Raw genomic sequence first — 13,773 nt, forward strand, 5'->3', positions numbered from 1 at the left:
ACAAGAATCCTTTCTCCAAGCCTAGCCGCCTGAGTGTGCCATCACAGTAAGAAAGGAATGTTGCACACAAGTGCTAATATTAATAGGAAAGCTATTCTTATGTTGAAACAAACAAATGGGACTCATTTACCATTTTCTTAACATTTGACCAAAAAAAAAAAGTTGTCTGCTTTTTGATGATGTCAGTTGTTTTATGTACTTTACAAAGGTTTTATGTGTGTTTCTTTTTAATTTTCTCTGTGCTTTTTCATTTTCTTTCTAGTTCCTCACTTGCTGCGGTTTGTAGACCTGTCAGCAATTTTTGTTTTTGCTTTTCTATGGTCTTAGACCAGCTTATTTTATAAAAGGAACTTAGTTTTCTTTTGAACAGTAATGTGGGCTTATTATTTCTCGAGAAGCACAGGGATCTGAAAAAGAAAATTAAAGTCTTCCATAAATTGCCCATAATTCTACCATTTATACAAAACCACTGTAAACACTTTTTAAAAATATCTTGTATACTCTCTGTGATATGTAGCATGTGTCTTGTGCACATTTAGCCTTAGGTAGATTGTTCTATAAAGCACATAATATCATTTCATCAGTTCAGGAAGTTTAAAGTTACACACAGAAACACATAGTAGACTGGTTTGCAAGATGTTGTCATAAAGTGAGGGCATGAGGTAGACATTAGCTCTCGCAATGAAAAGTCCATGACTTTTCAGTGTAGTAGTTACTGTTATTAAGTGAGTTAAGACTGCTGTCCAGGTAGTAGGGTGGAAGTAGTAGAGGTTGGGTTGTAATTAGCCCCTTTAGTATTTTATGTTTAGTAGAAGGTAGGTTCATATCCTATGCTAGGTATCTCCTGAAATTCTGTGGCTTCTCAAGAATTGATTTGAGACTCTGGAAACCTATCCAGTGTGCTGTTTTTTGCCATTTGTGATCCACTATAGATACTTAACCTGTGTGTGAAGTTTTTTGCCTTTGTATACAAAAGATTTCTCTAGTAAAATGATTGCATGTGTCAGGGATTTTGTTTACATAAATAAAGATTCATGTAATTAAGAAATGGATGGTACTATGTAACTTTTTGGGTTTTGTTTTCCCTCTGTAAAGACTATATTATATACAGCATTTCATGTCAACTTTTGAAGTATACTGTAATTAAAAGTGACTGAAAAGCATTTTGTAGAACACATCAGTCTTCTTAAAATATAGAGTCTAAGATTAGGAAAAAATAGTCCAAATGTGACCTTAACTGTGAAGACCACCAACAAGTGTATTCATTCTACTAAGGCAACGTGAAGTTAGGGTCTCAACACACGGTTGCCTAGTAATAAGCTTCTGGTTATAACAAAAACTTTGAATCAAGCAAAGAATCAGGATGGTTTAGGGTAATCAGATGATGATCAATGAAAAACGTCGGGAAGGAATCAAGGGAAATAAAGAGGTTCGTGGAGCATTGGAAGGATATTACTTAACATAGAGTTGTCAGAGCCATCCTTTCTGTTGATAATTGAAGAAACTAATAAAGTGAGGGAAGGAGTCCTTCAGGTAGATAACTTAGAGGTAAAGAATATTCCAAGTAGAGCTAGTAGCAAAGGCCCTAAGGTAGGAATGTGTTTGTTGTGTGTTGAAGGAATAGCAAAAAGAAAGATGGGAAGGAAATTAAGCTGAACTGATAGGAGGAATGGGGATAGGGCATACAAGGCTTTGTAGTCCCACTTAAGTGCTTTGGGTTTTATTTAGAAACAGGAACTTGTCTAATTTCTCCTACTCTATCCACCACTGTTTCCCTCCCACCCAGCAATGCAACCCTGTATTCTAACATCCCTGGTACCCTTCTCGAAAAGAGTAGGCATTTTTGAGGACTTATTTGTGGTAGGGTGCCAACTTTTTCTCTTTTCAAAAATCCTTTCATGAAGCAATATTGTCACCTGAGCTTAAAAATAAAAGAAATTCAGTACATTATTAGAGTTTGTTTTGCTTCTTTCAAGCCTCCTGCAGCCAACCTCCTTGCCTACTAGGACTTCGGGGATTTGTATGTCAGTATGTTCTCTATACCCCATTCCCCTCCCACCCCAAAAGATAGACATACTCAGATCTACTTGAGGTTTTAGAGTGGTTTCCTATCAACTTTTGGCCCCTTTATGCTTGAGGTATATTTTGTGCTTCAGTCATTAACATGGCTCATCATGCAGTGATTCTCAATTTAGATGCAGATTATATTATGTGAGAATTAGTGAGAAAGTGATAATTTGTATAATTTGAAAAATGTTTTCTACATTATTGCTGCTCAGAATATGATCCAGCAAACCAGCAATTTGACTATCACTTATGAGTTTATTAGGAATGCAATCCTGAACCTACCCCAGACCTACTGAATCAGAATTTGCATTTTAACAGTATCTTCCCAGGTGAATCAAGTGCACACTAAACTTAGAGAAGACCTGCTCTAGATAATTTACCTAACTAAGCTGCTGGTTCCTGTTTTCCTTGATTAAATCCTCAGAAACACCAATGACTCTTTAGAGAATACTTTCATGAAAAACAAATTTACATTTAAATGCTCTTTGCTTGCTTTTATACTCAGTTATTTATGTAGTATATTTTACTTTAAAAACCTTGAGTTGGATTTTTAAAACTTGGATTTCTTGACCCAATGTATAATAAATTGATACTTGAGAAATTTTTTTTAATGTTTGCATAGAAACATAGGTAAAGTTCATTAAATCTTTTTGCATTTAAGATTTCAAATAGTTGAATTTCTGTTAAAAGCTAGAATTATTGATAGTAGTCAAAATTATTTTATTCTACAAATACCTGTTCTTGCTGTTTCAGATCAGTAGTAATTTCACTTCGTCTTCTTCCAAAACTGTTTGGTACTTTTCAGCAGTTTGGGAGCAGTTATGATACACATTGGATTACAATGTAAGTAAATAAAAGAAACAGAAGTATTCATTTTAAATGCTTTTTTCAAATCATAATTATCAAAGTTTTGAGTAACTTACTAGCTTTTATTCTGCACCAGGAAAATTTGAATTTTGTGTAGTTTAAATGTTTTCTTACGTTTCTCAGAGTGCTATCTCTGCCGCTTAGCTCCCTCAAGATTATATCCCCATCAGTAGGAAATCTGACTTTTGTATTCTTTGTAGTTGGAAAAAAATACTGTAACAATTAATGCTATAATTTTAGGGTAAAGATTTTTTGTACATCTGGCCATGGGAAAGGACTCCTGAAGAAGATTCACACATTAAACACTTGAGGATGCCTTTAATTTTTCCCATTACTAGGAATTGGTTTTAGACATGTTAGGGATAATCTTGATCAATCACCCTAGTAATCCTTTACATATATAGAAAACTTAGGATGAATGTTAAAGAATTCTTTTAAGGAGAGTACTTTGATACGATATTGATCCAATTTTTGATAATATTTTGGAGAAAGTTGGCTGTCACAAACATGTCATTAACTTGTAAGAATGTATTTGTTTTATTTAAAATAGACTTTTTGGAGAGATTGCAGAGACTTTTAAATTTTAAGAAAAATTAGACCTTTTAAAGGATTATTTGTAAGGTCAGGAAGGATGGTGTTTTATCTAATTGCTTCTCACATCTAAGAGTAATTGCTAGGAGTACTTGTTTGCTTTCCGAATGAATATGATTTTTATGATTCTTGGAAGTCTACACTATAGTTGTAAATAGGATGAAGTTAGTTCTTCTGAGTTATAGCCCCTGCTTTTTATTTTTCTTTTAATAGGGGATCTATTTAGCCTGAACCTTTATTACTTTTTTTTTTTTAAAGCATCTGTGAAGGTCTCTTCTTCGGTTAATGTTACAGTATGACCCTAGTGACAGTTCTATTTGTGAGTACAAGGAGGGTCTTTGAGAAGCTAAACAGAGGAATGGGGGGAAAGCATTTAGCATCCTTTAAGTACAAGAATAGCATGAGTTTTATTTTATTGATTCTTCCCATAGTTTTTAAATGACCGAATTACAAAATTCAAAAGTATTACAGTGATTCATTGATAGCTAACTTGGGCAGGTTGGTATTGTTGTCATGTGGGGTTTATACTGAGGAGTAACAAAGGATAACATTCTTACAAAAGTACAAAACTGAATACTGAGTAACTCATCAAGTACCTGAACCTAAGTTTATTGAGTTGAAACCATTTTAGCTTATTCCTTGAATTAAATATAAAGGAGCTCAGTTAATTCCAAGATGAGGCTGGTATCCTAAATGTCATCAAGTGGATCACTTTAAAAAAAAACCTCTGCACTCCTATGGTTAGTTGGCATCAATAATAGCAAAAACTTCCACTTACTGTGAATTTATTATGTGCAGCAGCACTCAACATTTGATAATGTATTATCTCTCAAACTCTAATGGCCCATATTTTAAAATTGGAAATTGTTATCTTTGATCCTCTTAGTAAATCTTAAGGTAACCAGCAAACAGACTGGCAAGTAGTTGGCAAGGCAAGAGTAACTTATTTTGAAAAGAAGGCTATGGCAAAAACATGATGTAAATTACATCAGAAGTTTTGGAATTTCAATACTTCTACATCTATACATGTTATAGATACATTGCTAGTAAGTATTATATGGAATAAATTGTTAGTTATGAAAGTTATGGACCCTGGCATCTCTGATTATTTTTATCATTCATTATTTCTTTTTTTATTCTAGTGTGTGTTGGAGCGTAATACCTGAATATTTCTTTGCTTAAAAAATTATTTAAAACAGCAAATTATTTACCATAAAAAACCCAACTGATTCACTCGGTTAGTTCATGTTGTATGTGTTCTGCTAGGCACTCTGCTAAACAATGAACAAGGCACACAGTCCATCCTTACATGGACTGTATCATACTTTTTTTTAATATTAATTCAAATTAGTCATTTATAATTGGCATTCTGCCAGACATTTTTATCCCCTTCACAGAGATTATTTTGAGAGTTAAAAAACAATAGTACTTTAACTTCATCAAAATTAAGGTGCATTGCTTTATACCTTTTTCACAATTTAATTATAAATAGAACTTAGAAGTTTTTGATAATTGAGAGAGACTTTGCTTTTGAAGATTTTTTAAGATAGTTTTTTCCCCTATCCTAAAATAAATTTATTCTCTGACCCTTTAAAATTATTTTTTCTTTCAATTGGCAAGGTGGGCAGAAAAAGAACTGAACATGATGAAGCTTTTCTTTGATAATTTGGTATACTATATTCAAGCTGTAAGAGAAGGAAGACAAAAGCATGCACTGTAAGTATTCCTTAACTAGCAAAGTTATGTGTGTTGATTGTCTTTCCTGTGGAAGATAATTGTACAGTGTTCCTACTCTTTTTCTTTCGTATAGTAAATAAATGTAATGAAAATTTTACTTACATAATTTTTAAGAGAAAGAAATTCTCTTTAAGTTGAAGAATTTTATAAGGTTATTTTGATAATTCTTAGGGAAATGTAGGTTATATAACTTTGTTGATTAACCTTCACTTATTTTTTTTAATTGAAGTATAGTCAGTTTATATAATGTGTTACTTTCTGACTTACTTCACTGTTTAGTTCAGAGTCATTGCTTTCATGAATCAAAAGTAAATATTTTTTTCAGAAATCACCAAAATATCCTTTTATTAATGTATTACTCATGGATTCTAAAACTTCTGAAATATTTACTTCCATACAAGTAGATTTAACAGAGAATTATTTTAAAACACTTTCCTTTATTATTATAATTGGATACTTACATTAGAAAGTTCAGGATTTGTGAAAACTTTAAAAACTGTGATATTATAACTGGCTAATATTTCATCGTTAAAAATATTCTCGATATTTTGAAGTGAGTCTAGATAAGAGTTGGTAGAAATTGGCTAGTGTTATGGCTGTGTTTAAAGCTTCTTATAGAGAGATGCTTACCAAAAAGGAAACATGTAGAATTCAGAAAGTTTCTGCTTGTGAGTCAGTTAGTGGAAGCTGGTAGTCAATTCAAGAAAAGCAACTCAGGGTCAGTATCAGCGCACGTCAGTGAATAAGAGAAGTAGCCACAGTATTTATTGAGAAAACGTCCACATAGAAAACTTTCATATAGATCAGAACTGATCAGACTTTAGAAGTGTTCAGAAAAGTTGTAGACTTCTAAGGCATACTACTCATCTCCAAAAATGGATTCATTTATCTTCAACCACAAATTAGCTCTTTCTCCAGATTTTACTGTGCTCTTCAGAGTACCACCATCCTCCTAGTCACCTAAAACTTGGAGATTTGGGGCCTTTTTGGTATACTTTTATTTCCAAACATAAATAGTGATGATGATGATGATGATGGTGATAAAAATAGCCAGTGTTCATTGATCCTTACTATGTGCCAGATACCTTTTAAGTATTACTAACTTCAAGATACAGAACAGTTCATTCGAGGTAGGAAGTCTTATTTTAAAAATGAGAACATTTAAACTTGAGATGATAAATAACTCAAGAATTAAATTAATAAGCTGTATCTGGCACATAATAGATGATCTATAAATTGTAGGTACCTGGCTAAAGCAAACTGTGGTATAAAACAAACAAGAAACTGCATGAAAAATAAATTCCAGTTTCTTCAGTCTAGTATTCTGGGCTCTCTAAAATCTAAACTAAACTTTCCTGTTTTTTGTTCAATGATTTTTTTTTAAACATCCTGTTTTCAAGCCTGTCAAATTATTTTTGAGATTTTCTTAAATTTACTCTGTTTCATAGCTTTGCTTACAAAATTAGCTCTATACGAGATGCATTCTCTTTAAATCTTACTGAAATTCTAAGTGTTGTTCATAGTCTGTCCTCCTTTAATTATTATTCTTGAAGCAGTGGTGAGGATAATCGTGACCTGAATCTGAGCAACTCCATACATACTCTATAAAAGCTTTAAGATCAGCAAGGAGCAAAAATAAAAACCACACATGACCACCATGTTTAGGAGGCAGAATTCAAATTACCTGTCAGCAGAAAACACTTAAGTTATAAAAGAGCTCCCACCAGAGCCACAACTTGTGTGCTTGAAGAGCAGGAATGGGAGCTTAACAGAGGGGAGTGGAAGACATAGATGAGCCATCCTCAGAAACAGAAAGCCCAGCATTAAGTGCCAAAAATGAACGCAGATATGAAACTTGATTGTTCACAGCTTCGGCTACAGGGAAGTTGGTCACTTTTAGTGGAGCCAGAGGTAGAGCCTGATAAAAGCATTGTTTCTGCGGTAAAAAAAAAAATGTGATCTTTGGAGATGAGTTTTCTGCTTTTCTAGGGTACACAAGAGTATCCTTCCAATCCTCCAATCTGCCTTGTTCTCTGACATTTTAGGGGAATAAAATCTTAGAACAGAGAGTTGTTGTCTGGACTGTTTCAGTATAATTCCCTTGTTTGTCAGGCTATAAAACATTTGTACATTTGTAGCTCTTTGTTAAAGCATGCAGACTTCATTAGTTTGTGGCACATTACTTTCTATTCGTTCAGTGGAGATTATAGCAGGGAAAGTTCTAAGATTTTCACCTAGGACAAGAAGATTCTTGTGGCACTCTTGTGAAACACTTCATTTCATAAATGGATGTGTTAACACATTTCTTGAATCCAGTGGCTGCTAGAGAAAAATCCTGTGTTAACATTGAAGCTACAAAGAGAATGATTTTTTTTTTAAGTGTTAGTTTGTCACTAAAGTTTTATGCCTATAGGGAGATTATTTTTATTCTATATTTTCTGCAATGTTGGGAGCCATGGACAAGCCCAGGAGAATTTATCGGTACTGATAACACTGTTGATTTGCACCCCAGGAGACTTCCTGGCTGGTGATTTCAGCAGCCAGTGTGATTCTGACAAAGGCAGAGTCCTCTGAAGTGTGGAGACAGTGGCAGTACTGTGGAAGCTGAAGAAGGGAGGACAAAGGAACTGGATCCATGCCTTCTAGGATTCTAGGTCCCTTACTCGGAGATATAAGTATAGGGGAAGGAAGTATTCAGGAAGTAAAGGTACTTTGTAAAGGACAAGACATTATTCCCTTTTTGTCTGTAACCAACATTCCCTATACTTGGGCTCAGAGAAGTGCAATAACTTAAAATCACAGAACTGATGTATGATAGAACTTGCATTTGAACCTGTACTCCAAAGTTTCTGCTACAATATCTCTGTCCTTTTAGTAAAAGATTGAGAACTATTAAGAGTTGGTCTTGAATTTTATCTAGATAGCCTTCTAGTCTATGAGTTGCTTACTGTATTCCCCTCTCTTGCACTCCCAGTCACCTTGCCACAAGTACTTTTATCTTCATAGATACTGCAGCAGTAATGAGGCAGAAGTTCATCTTTTCTTTGCCAGTGTTAATATGAGACAGTAAAGGGAAGCAAAGATATATCCAGCAAATGTAATCTTTAGAAAATCTTAACTTTTAACTTTAATAGCAAATCTAGTGTAATTTTTGAAACAGCTAATTTTGGGAAGTGTTTAAAATTTTATTCTTTACCTTAAAGATTTTAAGGAATTGAATTAAGAGGCTCTTTGACTCTTTGCAAACTGGAATATATAAATCAAGGCTCAGACTGGCTGCTTCCTTTTGCTGGCAAAATAATTTGGGCAATTCATCCACTACCCGCCTTTTGATTTGTAACATAGATAAGATCTCATGATTGACTTAGTCTCATTGATTGGGGTGTTCAGGTGCTTGAGGGAACTAGAATGTTGGGATATCACAGACACAGTTCAATATGCAGTTCACAGTTGCTAAAAGAATCCTAAAATGCCAACCTGATCATTGCCCCTTTTCTCTCCTCCAACATCTGTCATTGACTTCCTTTTCCATCCAGAACAATAGTAAACTCTACTGTCTGACATTCAGACTGGCCACAGGTTGGCCCCGGTCTACCTTTTCAGACTCATCTCCTACCCTTCCTACACCACAGACCAACGCTTACTTCTTAAAATGCTGTTCCTTCGCATATTCCTGCAAACTGAATTCCCAAAGAACCATGTGAAATCACCTACTTAACAAGCTTCCAAGGCAACTCTTAGAGTATCCTTTGCACTTTGTACACATGAATTACAATTACTTAGATTTGAAATAACATTTAAAAATGCGAATTTGGTATCAGCTGTATTCTTTATGAAGAGATATTTTATTAATGTTTCCTGTTGAAGAAATAGAGTATTACCACTGGAGAGACAGTGGTAATGAAATATGCAATTTGTAAGAGGAAATGTAGTTTTTATTAAGTATTCTAACTTATGTACATACTGCATAATTTTTAAATGACTTATTTCTTTGTTCTAGTGTTTAGTTCTTATCTACTTTATCTAACTTGAAAGTATGTGCTCTAATAGTTTACAGATTTTTATAATATTAAATAACATAAATCTTAACCACATTTGGCTTTATGGCATTTTGTGTGTGTAACCAAAGTTATGTAGTTAACATGTTAATTATGAATTATTAAATGAAATTTTATGTATTTGGTATAATTTAATATTAGGGACTTTAAATCTTTAAAAGTAATTTAAAAAAATAAGATCTCTCAGTTAATTATTTTAATGACTTTTTAAATATAGGTACAGCCATAGTGCCGAAGTTCAAGTACGACTTCAGTTCTTAACTTGTGTGTTTTCAACTCTGGGATCACCTGATCATTTCAGTAAGTTTTTAAATCAATATTTTAACCAGCTTTTGGATGTTTATGGATTCTTCAAAGAGTCTAGTTAAATATACTCATGCCTTTAGATTTCTGTGGTGGTCAGATTACTCTTAATACTAAATGTCCTCTAGGTGTGGTATATGGTAATAGGAACTTGACCCTGATACGTTCTTTTGTCTCTGAAAATATCAGTTTCTCAGTGGCTGAAAGACTCATTTCAAGAATAAAATGTTTGGATAAACAAGATTACACTGTATAGCACAGGGAAATATACACAAAATGTTATGATAAATCACAGAGAAAAAAATGTGACAAGTGTGTATATGTCCATGAATGACTGAAAAATTGTGCTGAACACTGGAATTTGACACAACATTGTAAAAGGATTATAAATCAATAAAAAATGTTAAAAAAAAGAATAAAATGTTTGGAATAGGGGAACCTATCATGTTAGGGTGACTACTTTTTATTACCTCTGATTATAGAATCTTCCTATTACTCCAATTGAAAACACTTTCTGCATATTACTGTCAGGGTTAATTTTATCCAAAATTGCTTGGCTTCATAGATGATACTTAGAAACCCTAGCTTTATTTAGATAAATATCAAACTCAATTTCAGCAACATTTAATCAGGAAAAAAAAGAGATTGGTCTGGTATATTCAAAGTGTGAACTGTTTCCAAATCACATGCTTTAGATATTCTCACAAGAAAGGAGGAAGCTTGATTTCTTTTGGCCAGAGCTCCTTTTTTCTTGCTAGGCTGATTGTGTTTTCTTTCATGCTCCACCCTCTTTTTCTGTGTGTCCATGTCAGTAAACCATTTATTAGCAGGACATTCTCTTTCTTTAGTGGTGATTAATATATTCAAACTGGTGATGGTTTTACTAGACAAAGCATGTGTTTATCTTACTGTTTAAGTCTGTAATTTCTTATTTAAGTCAAGCTGTTTCTAATAAATGCCACTAACATTGTGATACCAATAGATTTTAAAATGAAGATACCTGTTTCTTGACAGGAAACTTACATTTCATGTTATTAGGTCATTTATTATACCCATTATGATTGATAACATATAAGAAAGAAATAATATAAAATATTTTAAAAGACCTTATATATGGAGAAGTCAAACCAAAACAGATGTTGTTAGCATAAATAATTTCACATCACCATTAAGTTTCATGTTTGTTGAGTATAGATTTTCACTGGAAAATGTTAACTACTCTTCTCAGTTTTTGAAAAATAAACTATTTTGCTTCTCCTGTCCCAGTGGGTACAGAAGATACTCTTTTTGTATGGGCTTTCAATAGCTACTCCAGATAAAATCAAATTGCAGGCTTCACTTATCATCATCATACATCATAATTATTTTTCTCTAACTGGCACAGTTCCTGTCAGGTATAATGTGGCTACTCTAAAGTTACATTTGGTAAGTTGATACTGATTTTTAATATACCAGTAACTGTAGTCTTCAAGAAACTTAGAACAGTGATAGAAACTTATATGTTGCCTATTGAGTGTGAATTGGTGGTTCAGCCAGTTCTATTTTGTCATGTAGTTTACTATAATTTACCTTGATGCTTTTTTTAAGGACTGTTAATCTGTTTTCTTCACTTATCTCTCTTAATTAGTTGATGTGAATTTATAACGTTTTAAGTTACAATATACACTAAAGGTTGTTTCTAGTTTTTTTATGTTAGCTCTTAGGGGCACAAAAATCTTCTTAGAACAGGTAATCAATCCATACCTTAACTGTTTCTGTGAGAAACTGATTGGACAGTTTTTTCTGATCCAGTTCTTTAGACTGATATTGCTACTAGGTAAGTATTTTCTGAGGTGTTTTTCTGCATTCTGGATCTCATCTACTTTTCCCAGGGGAGAAAAGTTTCTTAGGATTCTGTCATCCTTTCATATGCCTTCTCACTGGATTAGGATTCTGTCATCCTTTCATATGCCTTCTCACTGGGGAATATGCCCAGGCTTTTGAACCCCTTATAATATACTTTAGAAATCCCTTTGGTGTTTTTATTCTACTCTTTTGGATTGTCGCACATCAATATTCAGACTTGAAATTGCTCTAATGCCTTCTCTTTCATTCTGGGTAGTTCTTCGGATTCCTTCTGCCACACTTTGGAATTATGTAATACTTGGGTCAAAGTACCAAACAGATTTCATCTCATTACATTGGCCTCCTAGCTAATTGTATACCCTGATATATTGCTGTTCTGTTTTAGGCAATCAGTTCCCTTTTATTTTATTTATCATAAGGATCTTTCTTTTCATAGTTAACAAAAATAATGCTTATTGACATTTATTGTTTATCTCCTGTGTGCTTAGAATGAGCTTTGAACATGGTATTCACTCTGTTCTTAACCCCTAAACCTTAGGACTGACTGAACTTTGGGGATTACCTCCCTTTAATCATGTTTACTAGAATACAATGATAAGCTCATATTTTAGGGAGAATGATTATCAGAACCAATGGCTTTTCTGGGATATTATGTAAGTTACTTTTTTAAAAGATGATTTATATATATATAGTATATTTAACTATGTTTGAAAGCATAAGTTATATGAAATCTCTTATGAAATAATTTTTATATTTCTGTATATATTGGTGCTTCTAATACATTGAATTAGGATGAAAATGTTGTGTGTTGTACCATGATTTAAATTATGTAATTTTCATCTAGGGTTAAGTTTGGAGCAAGTTGACATTTTATGGCATTGTTTAGTAGAAGACTCTGAGTGTTACGATGATGCACTCCATTGGTTTTTAAATCAAGTTCGAAGTAAAGATCAACATGCTATGGGAATGGAAACCTACAAACATCTTTTCCTGGAGAAGGTAATTTTATTTCTTGACAGCTTTATTGTTTATGTCATTTTTCTATGTATCCTTTTTCTCTCTTGAAATACAAATTCTAATACTCACTTTTTCTTCTTTTGACATACTTAAAAAAAAAAGGACTGCTTTTCAGCAGTCCTTACGTAATTTTTGCCATTTAGATTAGCTTTAATTTTGTCCTCTACAGTGTTTATATCTAAATGAATGCTTAGTTTATATTTAAAAAATCTTTCTTAACTAAAGTACTTAAACTAACAGTAATAAAATAACTCTTCAGGTATACACTAATAAGAAATGTGGGGGGGGTTGGTGTGTATTTTTAAAATCATTGATACCATTATAGTTCAGGTTTTCAGGGGTGGTGCCCACACCTGCTCGGGTGAAAGCTATAGAATATATTGACTCTTCTTAGTTAAACGGTTGTGGTTTTTATTCTGTCTTCGGGCATATAGAAGCCAATCTTTAGATTTATAGATTCCTTGGAAGGCATTTTTAGGTAGTGCTATCATGATATTAAGGATACTGTTCTATCAATTTTTTTGTTTTTATCAGATGCCAAAAGTGATTCAGGTGATAATTTTCCATTTGAATTTTAAAACATTGATGATAATAAAGCAGTAGACTTTATTATTTCTGTGCTGGTTTTTGAGATTATAAAGGCTCTTTGTGAATACTCATCTCTGTGGTAGAATTGAGTACATATGAATGAATTTTGGTAATATAAACTAACTCAATAAATCCAAGACAAATCTACAAATAGACCTTCAGGTATCTTAATTTCAAGCTCTAACTTACACACAAGCTGTACATGTAGCTGTATATCTTACAAATGTGTCTGTTGTAGGTATACACTAAATGATAAACATTTTCGGTTAATTTCCTCTGATTTGGGCCTATGTATCTATGTACATCTCAAAAATTGAAACACGTATTAGATGGGTTTCAGTCACTATGTGAATAAAATTTTCATTAAATTTAATCTGTTTTTAAATTATCACTAAAAACCTGAGCTGATACATTGTCTTCAATATTTTTAGTAAAGTTTGTTAACTACTTAAATCTGTTATGTTAAACCCAATAAAATGAAATCTGTTAAATTAATTTTCACACTGAACTATCTTTAAAAAAATTTTTTTAAAGATGCCCCAGCTAAAGCCTGAAACGATTAGCATGACTGGCTTAAACCTGTTTCAGCATCTCTGTAACTTGGCTCGATTGGCTACCAGTGCCTATGATGGTGGTTCAAACTCTGAGGTATGGATTTAGACTTGTCACTTTATTAAATCAACTTGTGGAATTTTTTTTT

At 33.0% G+C, this 13,773-nt stretch overlaps 1 protein-coding gene across 2 annotated transcripts in view; it reads left to right on the plus strand.

Annotated features, from left to right (window-relative positions):
- Positions 1-13,773, plus strand: part of USP34 (ubiquitin specific peptidase 34) — a 203,801-nt gene that overhangs the window by 87,647 nt on the left and 102,381 nt on the right. For both annotated transcript variants that reach the window (XM_072937675.1, XM_072937674.1), the window contains 5 exons: positions 2,821-2,910; positions 5,146-5,241; positions 9,538-9,620; positions 12,313-12,467; positions 13,608-13,721. In XM_072937675.1, coding sequence (XP_072793776.1) covers positions 2,821-2,910; positions 5,146-5,241; positions 9,538-9,620; positions 12,313-12,467; positions 13,608-13,721 — 538 coding nt within the window. The remainder of the gene's footprint in view (positions 1-2,820; positions 2,911-5,145; positions 5,242-9,537; positions 9,621-12,312; positions 12,468-13,607; positions 13,722-13,773) is intronic.

This window comes from Vicugna pacos, chromosome 15, assembly GCF_048564905.1.
Source record: "Vicugna pacos chromosome 15, VicPac4, whole genome shotgun sequence".
Lineage (NCBI taxonomy): Eukaryota > Metazoa > Chordata > Mammalia > Artiodactyla > Camelidae > Vicugna > Vicugna pacos.